The 19,740-nt window shown below is 37.0% G+C and overlaps 1 protein-coding gene across 2 annotated transcripts; it reads right to left on the bottom strand.

The window, feature by feature from the left end:
• Positions 1-1,244: 1,244 nt before the first annotated feature.
• Positions 1,245-13,011, bottom strand: acanb (aggrecan b). Of its 2 annotated transcripts, none has more exons than XM_077210759.1 (19): positions 12,802-13,011; positions 10,313-10,395; positions 9,845-10,228; positions 9,573-9,747; positions 9,337-9,464; positions 8,955-9,248; positions 8,371-8,667; positions 7,920-8,103; positions 7,663-7,790; positions 7,278-7,571; positions 7,094-7,189; positions 5,869-6,996; positions 5,654-5,767; positions 5,082-5,240; positions 4,922-5,004; positions 4,673-4,817; positions 4,265-4,447; positions 3,797-4,142; positions 1,245-2,936 (listed from the first exon to the last, which is right to left on the bottom strand). In XM_077210759.1, the coding sequence occupies exons 2-18, from the start codon at positions 10,386-10,388 to the stop codon at positions 4,057-4,059; spliced, it is 3,954 nt and encodes a 1,317-aa protein (XP_077066874.1). In that variant the 5' UTR covers positions 10,389-10,395; positions 12,802-13,011; the 3' UTR covers positions 1,245-2,936; positions 3,797-4,056. The 2 variants fall into 2 exon arrangements, with proteins under 2 accessions (XP_077066874.1, XP_077066876.1); XM_077210761.1 differs by having other exon boundaries at positions 4,663-4,817; positions 12,802-12,923.
• Positions 13,012-19,740: the final 6,729 nt, after the last annotated feature.

The raw sequence follows: 19,740 nt of genomic DNA on the forward strand, positions 1-19,740 counted from the left end.
GCGGTGTATTTCTGCAAATGGCAATAGGACCACAGGGAGGAGCCAGAGGAGCTTGATTTTTTCACAGATTATCTGTCTCATATTCTACTGTCAGGACATAATGACAGTTTTAACAAATATTTGTTTACAAAAGTTACCTACTGGAGCTTTAATATTAAAGAAAGAAAAACACTGTCAGAAAAAATGGCACAAAAGGTGTCTCTGGGATGGTAGGTACCCTTTAAAAAGGTAATAATATTTAGCTTACCATTTAGGTACTAATATGCACTCTTTAGGTACAGGGTACCACCCCAGTGACAGCTTTTGTACCAATTGGTACACCCAGTGACAGCCTGTAGCCTACCATAAATAGGCCTATCACAATATATATCACAACAGATGTTTGTCAAATTAGAAATCAAAAGATAAACAATGTTCAGAATGAAGACAAAAATTATCTGGACACTTTCTTTTCCACCTTAACACCATTTGTTTAAATGTAATTATAAAAATGGCTTTGAGGTGGACTTCTTATCATTTGTTACATGATCTTTTATATTTATAACAAAATGCAATTTAGACATTTGTAAATATATGGCCTAATTTGTCCAAATTTGGTGCCACTGTGTACATAATTCAGGGTTCCCACTGCTAATCTGAAAATATGTCAACAACAAAAAAATAGTCCTGAAAATGTAATAAATACAATTATTTTGAATTGTAAAAGTTGTATTTATATTGGCCATGTTTTTATCAGTATCCAAAGATAGTTATCATGAATGATTGGAAAAGTTTTGGAAATGCATTGTTCATGGTGTGGGAACCCTGTATAGAGTGACATTAAGAAGACATTAGGAAAAAATGCCTATGATAATTAGGGGTAAAATGACTCTTTATATTGACTAAATAGAGACCAAGTTCTAACTAGTGAAAACAGTACAGTTTCAACAACTTAAATGTTAGTAAGTTTTTATGTTAAAATATTTTCCATTCCAGATTAATATGCAGAAAAATGCTATAAATTATTGGTAGGTTTATTTCCCCAAAAAGTCTGAACACGGTGTGGCTCTGTTTGAGTATCTTGATCAGCCAATTGGCTAGACCAATGGCAGGAATTTGGGGCGGGATTGTCTGTTTGGCTGACCAATGACAGACGGATGGAATGTTTGGAAAAGCTGTTTGAAAACAGACATTATTTTTGCTACTCGGTTTTTGTGTTCCAATGGTTGATTTTAACCAGTTTCTGGTATTAAAAGAAAAACACATTTATTCACACTCATTTAGTCTGTTTATTTCAGGGGTACAAGGACAGATATGAGCTTAGCATAGAGATGACAGTGACAGAGTGAAAAATGAGAGATGGATATTGCTGGGAACAGTATATTGCTGCATTTCCAGTGTCTTCACTCGCTGTATTGGAAACGATTGACTCTGTCAATCAAATGTTGTGGGGCATCCTTTGTGTGTTGGATTAATATGCTTTGTTTGATCATTAACTTTTTAACGTTTTTAGGCCATTTCAAAATTCTTGTCTTATTTTCTGATGCTTTATGCTCATTTGAATATGGATGCTTGTCTCTAGAGACATAAATTAGGTTGTTTGATATCTACTAAATTTCATTTATATTAGAGCTCAAGTCTATTATGAAGGCCAAGACAAATCATGTGAACTTGTGAATTAATAAATTAAGTAAAAGCTAATGCATTGCACAACATGGATAAGTGCCACAAGCAGGCGTTGACTTCCTGTGACAGAAAGGTCACAAATATAATTTTATCATTACAGCTAATGTAGACAGGATATTATATCTTTCTAGTCTGAGTAAACATTTGCAAGCTGACCTAGAATCAGACCTAGAAGAAGCCGGGGAATTTATCTTTCACAGTTTCACTGAGATACAACTAGATATTTAAACATTAGGCCTATACTACAACAAACAACAAAACAAATAAAAAAGACATATCTTAATTGAAGAATTTGAAATATTAATGCACTTACATGTAATTGTTTCCAGCTGTGATCATTAAAATCTTTTGTCAGGTTCTGAACTTTAGTATAATTCAGGCGTACAGACAATGTTACCTTTGTGCATCCTAATACACAGATGTTTTTGGACTTTGTCCCAATCACCACTCTGTTTACCCTAAATAGTATGGCAAATAAGTTTTTTTTTACATCTCAAATCATAGTATGTTGAAAATAGTATGCCAAAGGTGCCTGGATGGTACACTATTTATGGCAGATTTCTGAAGTGCATCTGTGCTTTATTTTTGGGCTAATTTTGCTCACAACCCTTGCGTCCTCTTTTTAAATAACAAAAACAAGGAATGCAAGGCCAATCCTGCCACATGTATATGTATGAACCTAAAAGTTAAGCTAAGGTAATTGTGTAGCTTCATCCTAATGCTTACATTCAAATGCAAACAGTATGCAACAATACTAAACAATAAAAAATATCCCAATACTGTTATTGTGTTTCTACATTTTCAAAAATGTACATTTTCCAATCACTGGCGAAGTACAAACTTTAAGTACGTAATAGGAGTATGCAAATAATGGGTTGCAGCAATGAACAGTTCTAGAGGTTGTGTTTGGAATTGCATATTGCTATACTACTTGTATGCAAATTTTATTGATGCTTCTCATATGCAAAGTAATAGGTCATGTGACGATTCAATGCCTACTATTTCACTTACTTGAAAAAAATATTTGTAGGCAGTATATAGTATACTGTGCCATATTCAGAAAGTAGTAAGCTAGTATTTAATTCTGAACATAGCCACAAATTACAAATAATGGGAAAATGCTCACACAGGTAAGCATTAGTGTCACACTGTGGCCTGGAGGAAAATGCGCTAATGGTAAAGTAAATTCCTGTTTTTTTAGGTTTTATAAATGGCACTCTGTGCAATTCAATCTATTCTTTTTAGATTAGATTATCTCTTGTGTATGGAAGCTTGTTTCCGCCACAGAATGAAAAATAAAAAAGGTAATTGCGACTTTTTATCTCACAATTCTGACTTTATTTCTCAGAATTGCGAGATATAAAGTCAGAATTGCGTGATATAAAGTCGCAATTGCGTGTTATAAAGTCAGAATTGTGATATATAAAGTCAGAATTGTGAGATATAAAGTCAGAATTGCGTGATATAAAGTCGCAATTGCGTGTTATAAAGTCAGAATTGCGAGTTATAAAGTCAGAATTGCGTGATATGAAGTCGCAATTGCGAATTATAGAGTCAGAATTGTGAGTTATAAAGTCGCAATTGCGTGTTATAAAGTCAGAATTGCGTGATATAAAGTCGCAATTGCGTGTTATAAAGTCAGAATTGTGAGATATAAACTATTCTGAGAGGAAAAAAGTCAGTCTTTTTCCCCCCATAGAATTGGACTTTGTAACTCGCAATTGCGAGTTTATATCTTACAATTCTGAGAAAATGTCAGAATTGCGAGATATAAACTCGCAATTATGTGTTATAAAGTCAGAATTGCGAGAAAAAAAGTCAGAATTCTTAGTTTTCTCTCTCGCAATTCTGACTTTATAACACGCAATTGCGACTTTATATCTCACAATTCTGACTTTATAACACGCAATTGCGACTTTATATCTCACAATTCTGACTTTATAACACGCAATTGCGACTTTATATCACACAATTCTGACTTTATATCTCGCAATTGTAAGAAATGAAGTCAGAATTGCGAGACTTAAACTCGCAATTGTGAGAACAAAAGTCAGAATTGTGAGATAAAAAGTCGCAATTATTATTATTATTTATTCATTCAGTGGCGGAAACAAGCTTCCATACTTGTAACCTTGCATTTATGGGTTAGGGTAAAAAGTGGGAGAAATACAATCCTAAAATGCCAAATAAATTTAAATGAACACAGATATCTTTTTTTTCTTCTTCTCCCCAAAACAGAGCTATAGTAGAACTTGTAAACCAATCAGCCAGACAGGCTAAATAAAGTTTGTCACTACATAAGGTTATTCCCTTGTCATTGAGATTTTCTTTTGAGTAAACAAGGCTTCTGTACAGATGATAACAGTCCTCTGGATGTTTTAAAGTGTGTGTTTAGAGGAACTTCCTCCATGTCCGATTATTGACTGCCTTGGGACGTGTCTTGAGGGATCTTTTCCGTAGCCTGTTGTTTGTTTTGCCTGTTGAAGTAGGTAATAACATGGACACAAAAATTTTGTTGACTTTTGAGTTGGAACTTTACTCCACAAACATAACATACTAACCTTAACTTTTTCCTCAAGCGTGTGTGACATATACTAACCTGCTATGCATTCCACTTGAGGCTCCTCCCACTGACCATCAGGTAAGCAGTGCACTACAGAAAGGTGACGTTGTGTGAAGCCGCTGTCACACTGGTATCGAATGATGGAGTTAGCAGGGTAGCGTTCTTTCCTGTTGCCTAACATCCTGGCATTCTTCACTTCAGGAGGTGATGAACATGTGACTGCAGTAAAAAGAGCAAAACAAAATAGCAAAAAAACTTTTCCCTTCCTATTAAAACAAGGAATTGAAGTTCCTTTGCATTCACTATATCTATTGGTAATAAACATAACATAATTACTGTAATGTCATTAAATAGCTATTGTGATGTAGCTATTTAATGAGCTCACATAGCTGATTAGGTGGGACTGACTTGGTGCTGAAGTTAATGTCTATCACCTCTTCTTACCAGGCCCACTCTTGCAGGTAAAAGGAAGATGATAGTTGCAAGGTACATCATTCCACTGGCCAGCCTCATGCCATATCATTACAACACAGTCTTCTCCTGTGCTGTAGTAATTATCTGGCTGGTTGGGTCTCCAGTTTTCATATTCCTGCAGAGAAAGTAGCACTAGTTGAAACAATGACATAATGCAGATGCTTCAGATCATAGATGCCACTCAATTCTGAAAAAAATCTCAGAGAAAATTAGCCTCACCAAAGGACTTCCATCTGTCCAGCGAAACTGATTTTGTTCATTCCTGTCATTTAGTCCAATCCATTGATAGTCATGAGCTTGAGCTAGGGGGTTTAGAAATGTATAAGTGCTTTCAAAAAGCAGGTACTTATCTTTTATAAGAAATCAAATTGAAACTCACTTCTTACAAACTCTTGTTCTTGTTGGGAGGATATGCTAACGAGGTGAGAATTTAGCTTTTGGCAGTGCTGCTCAGCACTGGTCCAGGTCTCACTCTTATCAAAATGGATGTAACAGCTGCCCATAAACTCCATCCACCCCTCGGCACATCCCTGTATCGCTGACAACACAAAAGAAGCAATAATTTCACATAGTTTTTATTGTGTATTCTTCAAGGGGTGGCTAGTTACGCCAAACTGACAGGCTGCGCTCCAATTCACAGGGTCCCTGTGCAGTCTTCACTGCTCTCTATACACTGCACAGGGTTATATCTGGGTACTTCACTAGGCAAAATGTGTTCCCTTCAAATAACCTAGTAAGTCATCATCATAAACATAAACCCCCTAGGATTAATAATTTAATGTAAGATGTTTTGGAAGTAGGAAGTGTATGTGTAGGAAGTAAAAAGACAGCAAGACAAAGGAAAAAGAGATGGATGGTTAAAACTTTCCTTCGGTCACAACAGATGCAGTACATAAGATGATGGTATGTTTGTGGTCAGTTATTTTTAATATGCTCCGACTTTTAACTTACATGTTGAGCAGTTTTCCCCACTAAATCCTGGATGACACAGACATACTGCAATGCCATCTTGTAGAGAGCATAAACCTTGTCCACAGGGATTTGGACCACAGGGGTTAGCAGAAGCTGCCAAAGATAGATATTCACCTTAATTTCCAGATGTTAATATGAAGATTGTTGTACACTAGTTAAATAACAACAAAAGGATATTTTTGTTCAGTTATTACCATCAGTAACAGATGGCTCTTCCATAGCTTTTGATGTTTGTTGTGAAGCTGAAGCTGAAGCTGAAGTGGTGAATACATTGGTGGGTGGTGTGGTGTTCAGAGGTGACTGATCAGACACATCAAACACCTGTGTGGTGACATTAAGTTGCTCATTTCTTTCTGGTAGGAGATCATCTGCTTCATTGGGATTCCAGTAATCTTCATATAAAGTTCTATTAGAAAGAGATATGGAGATCTCCTCAACATAGTGTGCTTGACTACTGCCCTCTCCACTGATCTCCACTGATCCACGGCCCTGTTCTGGTCCGATGGTAGAACTAAATGTCAACTCAATTACCTCATTGTTTATTAGATTGACAATCACTCCATCTTGTTTCTGAATGTGGCCAGACATGTCACCTGAGGAATGACTGGGATAACTTGAGGTTTCAGAGGCAGAGCCAGAGCCAGATACCAATCCAGAGGCAGAACCAGACCCAAAGCCAGAAGCAGAGCCAGATCCAAATCCAAATCCAGAGGCAGAACCAGATTCAAAGCCAGAGGCAGAGTTAGATCCAAAGTCAATGGCAGAGCCAGATCCAAAGCCAGAGGGAAAGTCAGAACCACTAACATCAGTCAAGTCAAATGGGTTAATACCGGACAATTCCTGTTCTCCAGACGGTCTTGCAGTCAGATCAATCATTTCTGTGTCTATAAATGACACACCTGAACCACTCGATTCTCCACCACTGAAGAATCCACTTGTTCCTGAACCGCTAATTCCACTGCTGAGTCCCGAAGGAAGGCCACTAGCTCCACTTTGTGCTTGGAAGAGACCAGACTCCTCTCCAGATTTTTGGTCCCCTGATTCTATTTCTGAAGCAATGATAGCACCACTACCACTGCCACTACCTTCTTTAGCCTCAGAAGCACTGCCTGAGGCAGAAGTCTGCCATATCAGTGTATCTGCACCTTCTTGGAACCTCACAAGGTGACCTGATCCCTCACCACTTTGGCCAGAACCTGATATGCTCCCACTGGGTATGCCACTCCCTGACATGTATCTGGAACTGGAATCAGGATTGCCTGATGCTGAGCCTGATCCAGATCCAGACAGGTCCACAATCAAGGGAGGGACAATTGGACGAACTGTAACACATATTACTGAAAGTAAGCATTCCTAAATATGACAATAATGCAGCATAAATTAGCAGTAGGAAGTGGAGAAATCAAATATATTTGATACCAGGTCTCAGCAGCTCTGGTATGTCTGTCATGTTAAGATCCTTCTCCATCCTTGTAGTATTCAACATATCCTCATCAAGGAGTATAGACAGATTTGCTGAAAAATAAATAAGAATCTCAAAGATCAACACCCAGTCTTGTCTTTCAATGAAAACTCATACATGCAGGCTTAAAAGCTGTTATACCTTTTAAGCAGTATGCATCATATCTGGAGTATGGGTTTGGGAAGCCTATTTGGTTTGGTTCAGCATAAATAGTGAGGACTCCGATCTTGTTTTCACCACAACCGAAGCCTGGGTTGCGGACAGGATAGCGGACACTGCGATCAGCCAGCCAGCCAGGACTGCACTTGTGGAAACCCTGATTCCATGCTGCATATAGTTCTCCAGTTGAGGCTAGAGTAGAACCCAGTTTTCTGCAATGGGCAGCAGCTTCGTAGTAGGTGAAGCCTGCTAGTGAACTCACGTGGAAGATCTCCCCTAAGGGATAAAGACCAAACAGCAAGATTATAGACGATTAAATATACAATATATGTCAAATGTATTTTGTCATGGATAAATTTGTACTCACCCTTTATTTGGTCCATGTAACAGTACACATCGTAACGCTCATGTGCAGGCCTAACATTGTAGGAGCGCACACCAGGGATATCCTCCTGATCTCCAGAGCACTTCTTTCGAGGATGCACGATTGGATACCTAAACACAATGTAGAATACTATATATGGTGTCTGTCAACATGCCAGTATGTGAACCAAGATTCTAGTTAATTCAGTAGAAACAAATAGAGTAGGCATATAGGGCAGTACTTTGTGAAAATATGTTTACCTGACCGTTTGGTCCTGTAGCCAACCTGCACTGCATTGATGAAGGCCAGCTTCATAAGCAGCCTGAAGGAGCTCAGGGGTGGCTATGACTGCTCCCAGCTTCTGACACGCCACTTGTGCTTCCTCAAAGGTGTAAGCATAGCGCCTTGAGGCAGCACGATAGTGGAATGCCACTCCCTTCATTTCTAGGGTGAGAAAAGATTTGGCCATATTTGATATTTGGGAACCATTTAAGGAGTTGCAAAACTCTACTGTTTACTCATTGTATTAGGATATGCTTTGGAAATCAGTTGAGACAACTGTAATTTTGTGGATGCAATTTTTTGTTTTAGCTCAATAATTTCATGTTATGTTGGTATAAGGTCCTTCAGTGGTGTGTGTGATGCATTGGCATTTACAGTGCTAACATTATATGACTATCTCACACATTGGATCCAGTTTAGTTTATTTACCTGCAGTGACATTGTCCTTGGCAATCTCATATCCCAGATAAGGCAGAGCTGTGGCCACTTTGACGGCATCCTCCTCAACCTCAGTTATGTTGTAAGGTAGTGGTAGGGGATTTTCTATGCTTGTGGTGTTAAGAGGATCATCTGTAACCAGTTGCCCACGGACCTCCCCTTTTGTAGTCACGTCTTCAGTATAGTCTGATAGGCTTGAGGTGACTGTAGCCACACTGAACATAGAATCGGTGGTAGTGTATATTTCAGGAAATGGTGAGGTCTTTGTTAAAACTTTATCGGCGTTTTCTGAAAAATAATTGACAATGTTTGAGAATTGACAATCTTTTGAGTCATATCAGAACTTGGATCTTCTATCTTTGCCTATTTTTTGCAACTGCATGGAAAAATATGTAGAAAGCTTTGGAATGAAACAATGGTGAGTTAATAGTATTTGTTTCATTTTTGAGTTTCTATTCCTTTATTGATTTTATGATATGATTGATCTGGAATGTGTAAATGATTTTAAATGATATAGCAAACGAAAAACAAAAAATGAAATAAGCTAAAATATGAAATACATTCTCTGTTCTTACCTTCATAACAGATTGCATCATAGCGGGAGTCTGGGAATGGATAACCAGTCTGATTTGGAAACAGGTAAACTGTTCGCACTCCCAAAAGCCCCCCACCACACTGGGGTCGAGCTATGTTAATGGGGTACCGCACACTCCTGTCTGCTAGCCAGCCAGCATTGCACACATCCATGCCAGTCTTCCATGCCAGGTACAGTTGCCCCGTGGTGGCTAATTGGGCTCCCAACTTTGCACACTGATCTTCAGCCTCTGCAAAGGTGAACTTCTCCACAGACATGGAGTAGAAAACCTTGCCTGGATGACGAGGAGAATCCATAAAGCAAAACTTAGCAAAAACGCACCAACTAGATACATTTCATTTTGGAAACACTGCCTGAGGTACCTGACATTTTTTCTGCAAAACAGTACACATCATAGGTCTCATTGATGTCTCGGACTCCGTATGTTCGTACCCCTGGAAAATTTTCTTTGTCTCCATAGCAAGGCTCTCTTGGCTCATGAATAGGATACCTATGGAGAATGAATGAGATTTTTCTATAGTTCCTTTGTATTGATTATGTATTGACTTCTCGTGGTTTTTATATATATAGTTATTAGATATTGACCTTTTCACATTACCTCACAGTTTGATCTGAAAGCCAGCCGGCATCACATTGATGGTACCCATCATCATAGGCAGCTTGCAACTGTGCGGGAGTTGCAATAACAGCACTGTTCTGGATGCAGGCTGCTTTTGCCATCTCAAATGTCAATGTATATCGGGTGGAAATTGCTCGGTAGTGAAACACAATACCTGTAAAAATTTGACCCATTTATTTAATTCTCACTTTCTGTTATTTATATTTGATAAATGTCCTTTATTTTGCCTGAAAAGTTTGAAAGGGCATTACCTTGAACTTGCATTCCCACTGAATCATAGTTATCTTCAATCCCCTGCATGACCTCACACCGGTAGGTGCCAGAGTCACTGGAGCGGAGTTCTGAGATCTCAATTGTAGCATCAGTTGGCACCATGGGATAGTTTATCATATGAACCCGGTCCAAGTAGTCAGTCTGAACCTGCACCAAGCCACCAATGGCAACCAGAATAAGGGATATTCTGCCCTTGTAGATGTAGCTCCACTTAATACGGTGGGACAGTGGGGCGATGGTTGGGGCACCAGGGTCCTGTACAGTGTTGTCGTGAAAGTAGCAGGGTATGACCATGCTCCCGCCAAGTAGGGGGTGCAGTGGCTGTTCCACAGGGATGCTCACACTGAGGGTGCTGTCCTGATCTATAAAACATAACTTTTTGAAATTCTCATTCACTTAAAAGAAATAAAACTTAGCCATCCAAAATGCACCAAATGTTCACCTACCAGCCATGTCTCCGAAAAATATCATGCCATAAATGGCATGGATGCATGCATACAGCAGAAGCCAAGTCAAAGACATGATTCACCTTAAGAAATACAGAAAAAGAGTAGTTGTTTCATTCATTCATACGGCACCATGTACATTTGGCTAATATTCAACAGTGATGCATTGAACTAAAGCCCCAACAGCCAGAACAAGATACACTGTCAGGGGAAAAAAAGATCAAAACTTGTATAGTACTTTTAGGGGCACAACAGCTTGTCACTGGGGCAGTACCCTTAAAGGCACAACTTTGTTACTTATAACTCTAGAAGGTGCCCATTAGAATTATGTAACCTGGCTTATGGTACTACTATAAACCCTTTAGGGGTGAATAAGGTACACAGATGTTTCTTTAAAGATACTGTATCAGTGACAAGATGTTGTACCACTAAAAGGTACAAGTTTTGCTCATTTTTTTCTGAGCATGTATCCAGTGCACAATGAACTGAGCAAATCACTCAAGTCAATTCAAAGGGAGTTTGTCTGTTTCCGAGTCTTTACACGGCCTGACTGAGCTACTGTACTCCGGGTGGAAATTTGGAATAGATTGGAAACATGACGTCATTAATTCACTCTTCCATTTGAATGTTCACTCATACACTCTTTCTCCCTCTGTCTCACTCTGTCTCTCTCTAAAGAAGAATAGTTCACTGTTTGTGCAACAGGAAGTGTTCTGAGCTTGGTAAGTTGAATTTTAATCAATGCCTACTGTCAAATCTGCCTGGGAAAAAACAAAACAATATTTTCTTGTATGATATATAAATGCTACAGTTAAATTTGGCATAAGCACAGTGTATCATTTATCACTTTGCCAAAATGTTTCCCTCTTGGCTGTTGGCCAGGTTTTCTGAATCAAGCTGTTTTAAATGCACTGAGTGACTGTAGGAGACCTCCATCCTGGCACGGCCCTGAAGCAGCTTTTTATCTCCCACCTCTAATGCTTTACTTCTGTTTTACTGGACCAGAACTAAGAACAAAAGACCACTTCCTATACAAGTAAATGAGACCTCGAACATTCTCTGACTGGTTTATATAGCACTGAGAGACAAAAATCTGTGGTTGGCATAGCTTGGTCGTTTTTTTATGTTAATCTATTTATTCTATTTTCAATAGATTCTACACTGAAAATATGTTTTTCACACCACATATGCGAGCACACACAGACATGCAAATAGGTTGTGTGAGGTGAGAAGCGCTACATTCAACATCTGCTTGATAGACGGAAATATGTTAACTCAGCTGTCTGAGGTGAGTCATGGAGGATCTCCTCTGTCATGAAGACAAGTTTACATTCTATTCCAGAGGAATAAATAACGTCCCACAGTGAACGAATGATTACTTTTCTTTTTTACAACCAAAATGTACTGTTTCAAGTCAGGATGTATAAAAACAACCGCATTTTATTAATATGAATAGTTTTAATTACAAATGACTTCTTTATAAGTATACCTGCTTACTGGCTAGCTCCAACTCTAGTCTTAAAAAAGTCAACTGTGTCCTGCCTTCTTTAAAATGACCAGTCTTATGTGCCTTTCAAATGCCACTTCACATCTACTACTATATTCTGGTCTTGTCAAGCAGAGGTGGAGAGGACTTCCACAGTATCTCCATTCAGCCAGTGTGGTATGTTCTTTTCCCATCAGGTACAGGCCAATAAGCAGAGTTCTGTTCCTGCTGTGGTCTGTGCTCATGGACCCAGGCCTGCGTTACAGCCAATGTAAACACTCCACTGTATTCCACAGGAGACCCTAAATCACCAAACCCCCAAGAGAGCCACAGAACTAGAACACTGTCCACATTCAACACACAGGTAAGCAGGCCTAGCACTGTAATACGGTACAGTGAAAGTATGTCATGTTCATACATGAACATACAACATACAGTATAAGCTGTCAGCATGCGTTTGGTCATAGATCACAACTATAATGCACACTTGCAATCAATTTAGAAAGGTATCTTCACCTACGACACACCTTGCCCAGCCTTATCAGGAGAATTTTACATGCAATATGAAAAGTTAGAAATAATAAATTATAAAACCGCAACAACCATGTTGCCTTGAAATTGTATAAAAGAAGATACAAAGGCCATTTGCCCCCAAAAACCCAAACCTCAATGCAATTACTTCGACAAAATTAATGAAAAAGTAGATGCTGGTTAGATATTAATATATATTAAGAAAATATAATAGATAAAGCCATATAATTTTTAATTTGAATATTGAATTTTATCATTCTAATCACATGCTTTAAATTTCAATATTAATAAAATAATAGAATTGGAGTAATCAATAAAACTGTAACTTAATACTAACCTTAATAGACAAATAAATAAATAATAAAAAATGTTTTGCTGTGCATACATATATCACATAATGCATTTATTGTATAAACTCAAACTTCAAACTATATCAATATTAACAACTTTAAATATTCTTTTTAAAACTTACCAAACTGGTATTGTCCCTTCTTGCTTGTCTTAGTTGTTCTTTGCTGTGTCTTTGTGTCTTGCATTAATCTGTTGGGAAATTTCTAAATTCCGGTGTTTTTGGACTGCTTGCCTTCCCTGTGTGAGTCAGGAGCAGAAAGGGCTCTAATTCAAATTGGGCACAAGTTTAGCAAAGTGAGTGGGAGAGAGAGACAGAAAAGAGTAGAGGGAGGCAGAAAAGTGGGAGTAGGGACTATTGAGTGCCCCTGAGTGGCATGTGGAATTTTCAAATCACAACTTTAGGGGAGAATGCTGTTGATAGGCTAGAGGATTTTATTGGCACAGGATTCAGTTCTGGGCCATAAATGTTTTCACAAAAATGTAATGTGCTTGTCCTCTTTACCCACAATCCTTGAAAGTTCAAAATCTCTCAAAGAAAGGATATAACAGTTATACAATATATATGTCTATAAATATTTCCTAAATTTCGCTATATATATATATATATAGCAAAATTTAGGAAATATTTATTGACATTGAATGTGTCTGGGTTTTTCATTTTCATTTCATTTCATTCTCATTTGCACTTATACTTTAAAAAAGGCTGGGTTTAAAATTGGGTTATTTGGCAACCCAGTGCTGGTGAAATATTGGACAGAACACATGCTGGGTTATTTTGACCCAGCTTGTGAGGTTTTATACATTAACTCGTTTGTGGGTTATGACAGTGCTGGCTCAATCAACCTGATATTGAATGTTTTTCATTTGAAATAATAAAAATGCACTCTAAAAACTATGTTATATATAATAAAAATCCTATAAAATATTTTTTATTCAATGGAAATTCAGTCATTTACAATAATAGAAAAATACTTTAGGAAGTGTCAGGAGCAGCCAATGGGAATCTGTGGGGGGAAAAGGGTATCAGTCGGCTATTCCAGTTCAATCTTATACTTATATTCATGTTTGCCAATCTGCATCAAAAACAGCTTTTGCTATCTCATCTGTCAGACATTTAGGTTTCAACCCATGAAACAAATAGTGCGAAAACAGCTGTGACGCTTGTGCTCTAGATCAACAGTGCTCCCATGTGTGACTACAGACGTGTTCCTTGTAGTAATTTAATAGGAAAACACTGTAATACAACCTTTAACTTCATTCTGGAAGTTTCCACTCAGGATGTTTTCTGAACACAAAATTACCATTGACAAATTTATCCAGTTTTAACTGGTTTGACACAGACTACCCAACATTGAGTCACATTGACCCAGCGCTGAATAGGTATGTGAGGGGGTTCATCATTCGGATTTACAGTAAAAGTTACCCAGCAGCTGACTTATTAAAAATAACCCAATAAAATGTTCGTTTCATCAGACATAATCAACAATGAATGAAAGTTGTTCCAATGAACCCCATAACCACCATAAGGCCGTGTGTCCACCAAAGCGTTTTTTCACGCAGCTGGCGTAAAATTCCAATTGTTTTCAATGGGAGCGCCGCGTTTTTTAAGCGTAACGAGGCGCTGAGCGTGTATTTAACGCTCAAGCGCTGAGCGCCCGGCGTTTTTTACTGGTCGCCGAGAGTTGAAAAATGTTCAACTTTGGGTAAAACGCTGCGCTCATCACTGTCACTTTTTACACAGCCGTCCAATCACAGTGGAGGAGGGGCGGGACAAATACCACACGACCAACTGTCACAACATTCTTTCTGTACAACGACGTCAACCAGCAGAGCTAACCGAACAAAATGGATGAAAAATACATTTTTAGTATGAAACAAAATTATCTGCGAAATCAGTTACAAGTAAACTGTTTTCAGCCGGCTAAAAACGCTTTGGTGGACACACAGCCTAAAGTTTCCTACCAATATTTAGGATAAAATCACTAGTATTTGTCTTATTTGTCAACAGTTTATGAGTCTTCATCATCAGGTGGGCGTGAACATGATGACTCTACTGTGGAAATATATGTCTAAGCTTCAGTTTCCTGTGTACAGGTTTTATAGCTCTATTGCGGACCTTTGGTGTGGTATATTTAGGGACACTGGAAAAGCTTGCAAGAATCTCTCAACCAAATATCAGTCTGCGTCTGATGGTGCTGGAATTTCACAGTTCAAACTTTAAAGTGCTGACTCACCAACTTTTTCTGCAAGTTTTTGAAGTGTGAGATACCCTCGTATCCTTATATGGGAAGAAACTTCCTTTGGCCAATAGGTATTTTATATTCTTCACATACCCAACCAAGTTGATTATCTTGGTTACTGCAACTGAACTTGCTCGCTATGGTGCATAAATTCAATAAAACAATATGATGGAATCCATGACCCATACTTAGGTTATATATGGTCAGAAATGGGAAATTATATTGTTTTAAGTTTGATTTAAACCCATGAACCCTGTCACAGACAGTATGATAAGACTGGCTAGAGAAAACTCTACAACTGCCAACATTTCAGATATTTAACAGAGCAGAGTAGAAGTTACGTTAAAATTGCTTGGATACACTTTGAATGTTTTCTTCAGACTTCTATATAAATTGCCATATAGGATACATTTTCCACAAGTACTTTCTACAGCCACATCTATAATGGTCTAAGAAGGGACCTGCAATGCCTTGGTACACCTCATTACATGCAACATATACAAAACCTGCAATATATTCACATGTGTGAACTATAAACCATGTGTGTAAAATAAAAACGTAATTACCTGGAAAACCCCGGACGGGTCAAACGAAAACATATTGTGTCTGGTCACACAAACTGCTTGTTGATTCTCATAGTAGCACATTGTTGCTCTGTGTAGCTACTTTACGAATCTAACAACCTTAGAGGTCTCACGAGTGACCCTTCAGGTTTATTTCTAAATATATTCCTTAAGTCAGTGAATTGCAGGTATTGTCTGGGCTTAGGAGTGAAAAGTTGACCCTATAACGTGCTTAGTTTATAACTGTTGTAGTTTAGTGAAGTTTGATGGGGTGGAGTTCATTAGGGACAGGATTTCACACACCCCTGGAGACAAGTTAACAGTTATGAGGTAAAGTGGTGACATCATCTAAATTGCAATATCAATATGTATGTTGTACTGCAGGTTTAAATGCTCTTGAATGTGTCATTTGGAGTTGGATAACTAGATTATTTTTTATTATTTTACAAATTGTATCACACTTTATTCTATAGAAATAATAATTATTATTATTAAGATTTTTTTATTTTCATATATTTTACAATGTAATTTATTTCTGTGATGGCAAAGCTGAATTTTCAGAAGTCTTCAGTGTCACATGATCCTTCAGAAATCAGTCTATGCTGATTTGCTGCTCAAAAAACGTTTGAGTATTATTATCAATGTTAAAAACAGCTGTGCTGCTTAATATTTTTGTGAAAAAGCTTTAAAAGATGTCATTCAGATCATCACGACACAGTATTTTATTGCTGACAGGAGCCCTGATTGCTAATTGCATGTTTGCTCTCTAAAACGAAAATGAGAAACACATATTCATCAGAGTGAGTTTTGCAGACCAAAATGTGGAAGGGAAAATGTAAAACAGTGTTTTCCTTGTGGTGACAAATTTCAGGCCTGTCAAGAACTGCTGATGCTTCAGTTTTTTGATGGGATGAGGGTCATCATGAGATAGAAACATTTTGTTCACAAATTACTGAAATATGGCTTAGAACTTCTAAAGTACATCTGTTCGAATTGTGTAGCATGATGTAGTTCATTTTAATATACTAATGTAATTTACTAAATCATAAAATCAGGGGTCTTTGGGCCCCTAGTTGTCCCTGATGTAATTGCAGAGGGGCCGTACATTTTATGAATATGTCATATAAGTTATTACGTAAAAGAAATTGCTTACATTAATGTTCATATTTTTTTCTAGATGTTACCTGAGGATCGTTTGAAAAATGATGAGGGTTCAGTACTCAAACATTTTTGAGAAACGCTGGCATAAAGGACACAGTGTAAGACATGAAGTGTACTAATAGCCTCTAAAATGGTCATAAAATGAAGAGATACACTGTTTTAAATCATGTCACGATAACGTAAGACCTCGACCAACCACCAAACCTAATATTTGTGTGATCTCTTTATGACTAATTTTTGTTCTTTGGTCAAGTGCCAATGCAAGTATAGGCTTATATTCGCATTTAGCTCCTGGTGAATGAGTAATGGAAACAGAGGATACTTAATCTCTGCTTCGTGTCTTAATTTGGCTGCCCTGAATTTTTTTTAAACGTTTAGAGACCTTACAATTGTTGAGTCATAGTCATCAGTGTTCTGACATCTCAAGCTAAAAAAAAAGATTATATTTTAAATGATTTATTATTATGCGTGTGTTGATTGGAAACACCTCTTATTTACTGTGGTGAACTGATTGACATGTGATCAATTGTGATCGTACATGCTGTGAGTCACACACACCTGATTGTCCTCTCTGACCCCAGCGCAGATCTTGAACCCAAACTCTCATCGCTCACCCCAATTTGATGCAGGGCCTGGATTTTAACAAGCTCGCATTGACTCACTTCCTATTTCGCCTGCTCAACAGGGTATTGACACAGCTTTTCGGCGTCCGTTAAGGGGGGGAAAGCAGTCTTTTTACTGGGTTTCGTTTAAATGAATGGAGGTATTATGGAGATGTCACAGCAACGGACCCCTACTGATGTATATGAGCATTCAGTGGTCAACTGACGGGTTACAGAGAGGTTATTTTTTAAACGAATGTATTAATATATATGAATTAAAGTGACATTTATGCATGAAGTCAGAATATTTCAGATTAAAATGATTTCCTAAGATAATTGCTTAGGATTTACACAATTAATTCAATTGATTGATTTATTATTATTATTATTTATTCATTTATTTAATTCCTTATAATTGAATTTAATTAGACATGGCTTATGGACATTAATATTTACAGTAGCATACTAGAGTAATTTGCATACTTTGACTCTTACATTGCAAAGCCATTAAAATAAGCATTATTGATGTACAGAATCATAATAAAGTTTAAATATTGTATTTTTTAAAGTAAAGGTATTACATAAGCTAGCTGTTTAGGGTTCAGTTAAATAATTGATTTATTATTTTTAACAATTAATGAATTTAGAATTTTTGTTTGTTGTTGTTACAATTTTATAATAATTTAATTGTATAATTATTAATCATATGTAGATAGATAACATTTGGCTTTTTAAAATGTATACTAATAGCATGTAATGTAATCTAATGTTTACACAATTAAATTATTTATTTATTTATTATTTTTAATAATTTGTTTATTATAGTATTACTCTTTTAAATTGTTTTATAATTATTTGATTTTTATAATAATTTAGTTTCATTCTTTAAAACAAACAAAACATAATTGGACCCTCTCCTTTCCCCCTCTTTTTTAGACTCAATTATTTATTTTTTGAAACAATATCTAATGTGAAAAGCACTATAAATACGTGTCCATGTTTCAATGACCATTTTATTTCATATTTTTCCATCAGAGACACTTATTTATGGCATCAGAACATTGTCTGCTCTGAGGAGACTTCAGTTTACCTCAGTGGAGACAGAGCTGCTCTCTCAGTCTGGGAATCATGATCTCAAGCAGTAGGGCTGTGTGTGTGTGTGTTTGTGAGTGAGTGTGTGTGTGTGTGTATGTGTGTGTGTGTGTGTGTGTGTGTGTGTGTGTGTGTGTGTGTGTGTGTGTGTGTGTGTGTGTGTGTGTGTGTGTGTGTGTGTGTGTGTGTGTGTGTGTGTGTGTGTGTGTGTGTGTGTGCGTGCGTGCGTGTGTGTGTGTGTTTTGTAGAGGTTTTTCCTATTAATCTGAATGAACATTGATACTCTATAATACTTCAGAACATATAAAAAAAACTCTTCATGTCCCAGCATATACAGTAGCTGATCACGTTCAATTAATTTAAAATAAGACATTACTGTCTTTAAACTAAATTCAAACTGCTTTGGATTTTGTAATAGATATTTAAAATATTGGTACACAAAATATGATTTGGGAATAGACTGAAACCTTTTGTGGTAAGACTTTATTTTAGTGTAGTTACATGTACATGTACTTAGTAATAACAGTAAATTATGCATAATTACATGTAACTAACCCTAAACCTAACCACAACTCTAAGTACATGTAGTTAATTAATATTACTCAGTACTTATTTGAGTAAGTGTAAATACGTTACCTTATCAAATGGTGTAAAACTTTTTGTTTATGGTCAATTCACCATTAGTTCCCTCTGCTATTTCTAATGGGTTTTATGACTACAAACTAAACAGCTATATATGTTTGCTATAATTTAAGGCTTTTGCATGATAACATGGTTGGATCATGATAATAGTTGTAAGAATATATATATATATATATATATATATATATATATATATATATATATATATATATATACATCCTCATAAGTTTCAATGGGCCGCTATATGTAAGCCATCCACCATATTGGAACGGTCCGTGAACATTCGAGAGCAAGTTGACTGAGGGTCTGCAACCGTTAGACTGCAATAGTCATATATATATATATATATATATATATATATATATATATATATATATATATATATATATATATGTATATATATATATATAATCCATGGTTGTAAGTAACATATGAGACTGTTGCACCATATTATAGTAGTACTATACTATAGTAAATTATAGCAGCACTGTTTTTATTGTATTGAGCATTTGTAGAAAGTTTAAGGGTGAGACTTGATTGTCAGTGTGATTCAAAACATTATAGCCTATATAAAAGCCTCTAAATGATCAACATGATCAAAACTTTGCGGAAAATGCACAAACTACTACAGAAGTAGGTCATACTTTTTTGGTATTATTTCATGTCAGGCCTTACAGGTTTAAAGCATAGGGATTAAACAAAAGCTGTTGTTTCGCCCGTCCTGTAGGAGGCAGTCATCCGTGTGACGTTTCCGTATCCC

This window comes from Siphateles boraxobius, unplaced genomic scaffold, assembly GCF_051911475.1.
Source record: "Siphateles boraxobius isolate OS27281-9 unplaced genomic scaffold, OSU_SipBor_1 65, whole genome shotgun sequence".
Taxonomy (NCBI): Eukaryota; Metazoa; Chordata; class Actinopteri; order Cypriniformes; family Leuciscidae; genus Siphateles; species Siphateles boraxobius.

Coding starts and splice junctions, on each gene's coding strand:
- acanb (XM_077210759.1), bottom strand. CDS start 10,388: ATGTCTTTGACTTGGCTTCTGCTGTATGCATGCATCCATGCCATTTAT. Junction 9,465..9,572: donor CTTTCAGATCAAACTGTGAG/GTAATGTGAAAA, acceptor CATTCTCCATAG/GTATCCTATTCATGAGCCAA. Junction 7,190..7,277: donor TGATGCATACTGCTTAAAAG/GTATAACAGCTT, acceptor TTTATTTTTCAG/CAAATCTGTCTATACTCCTT.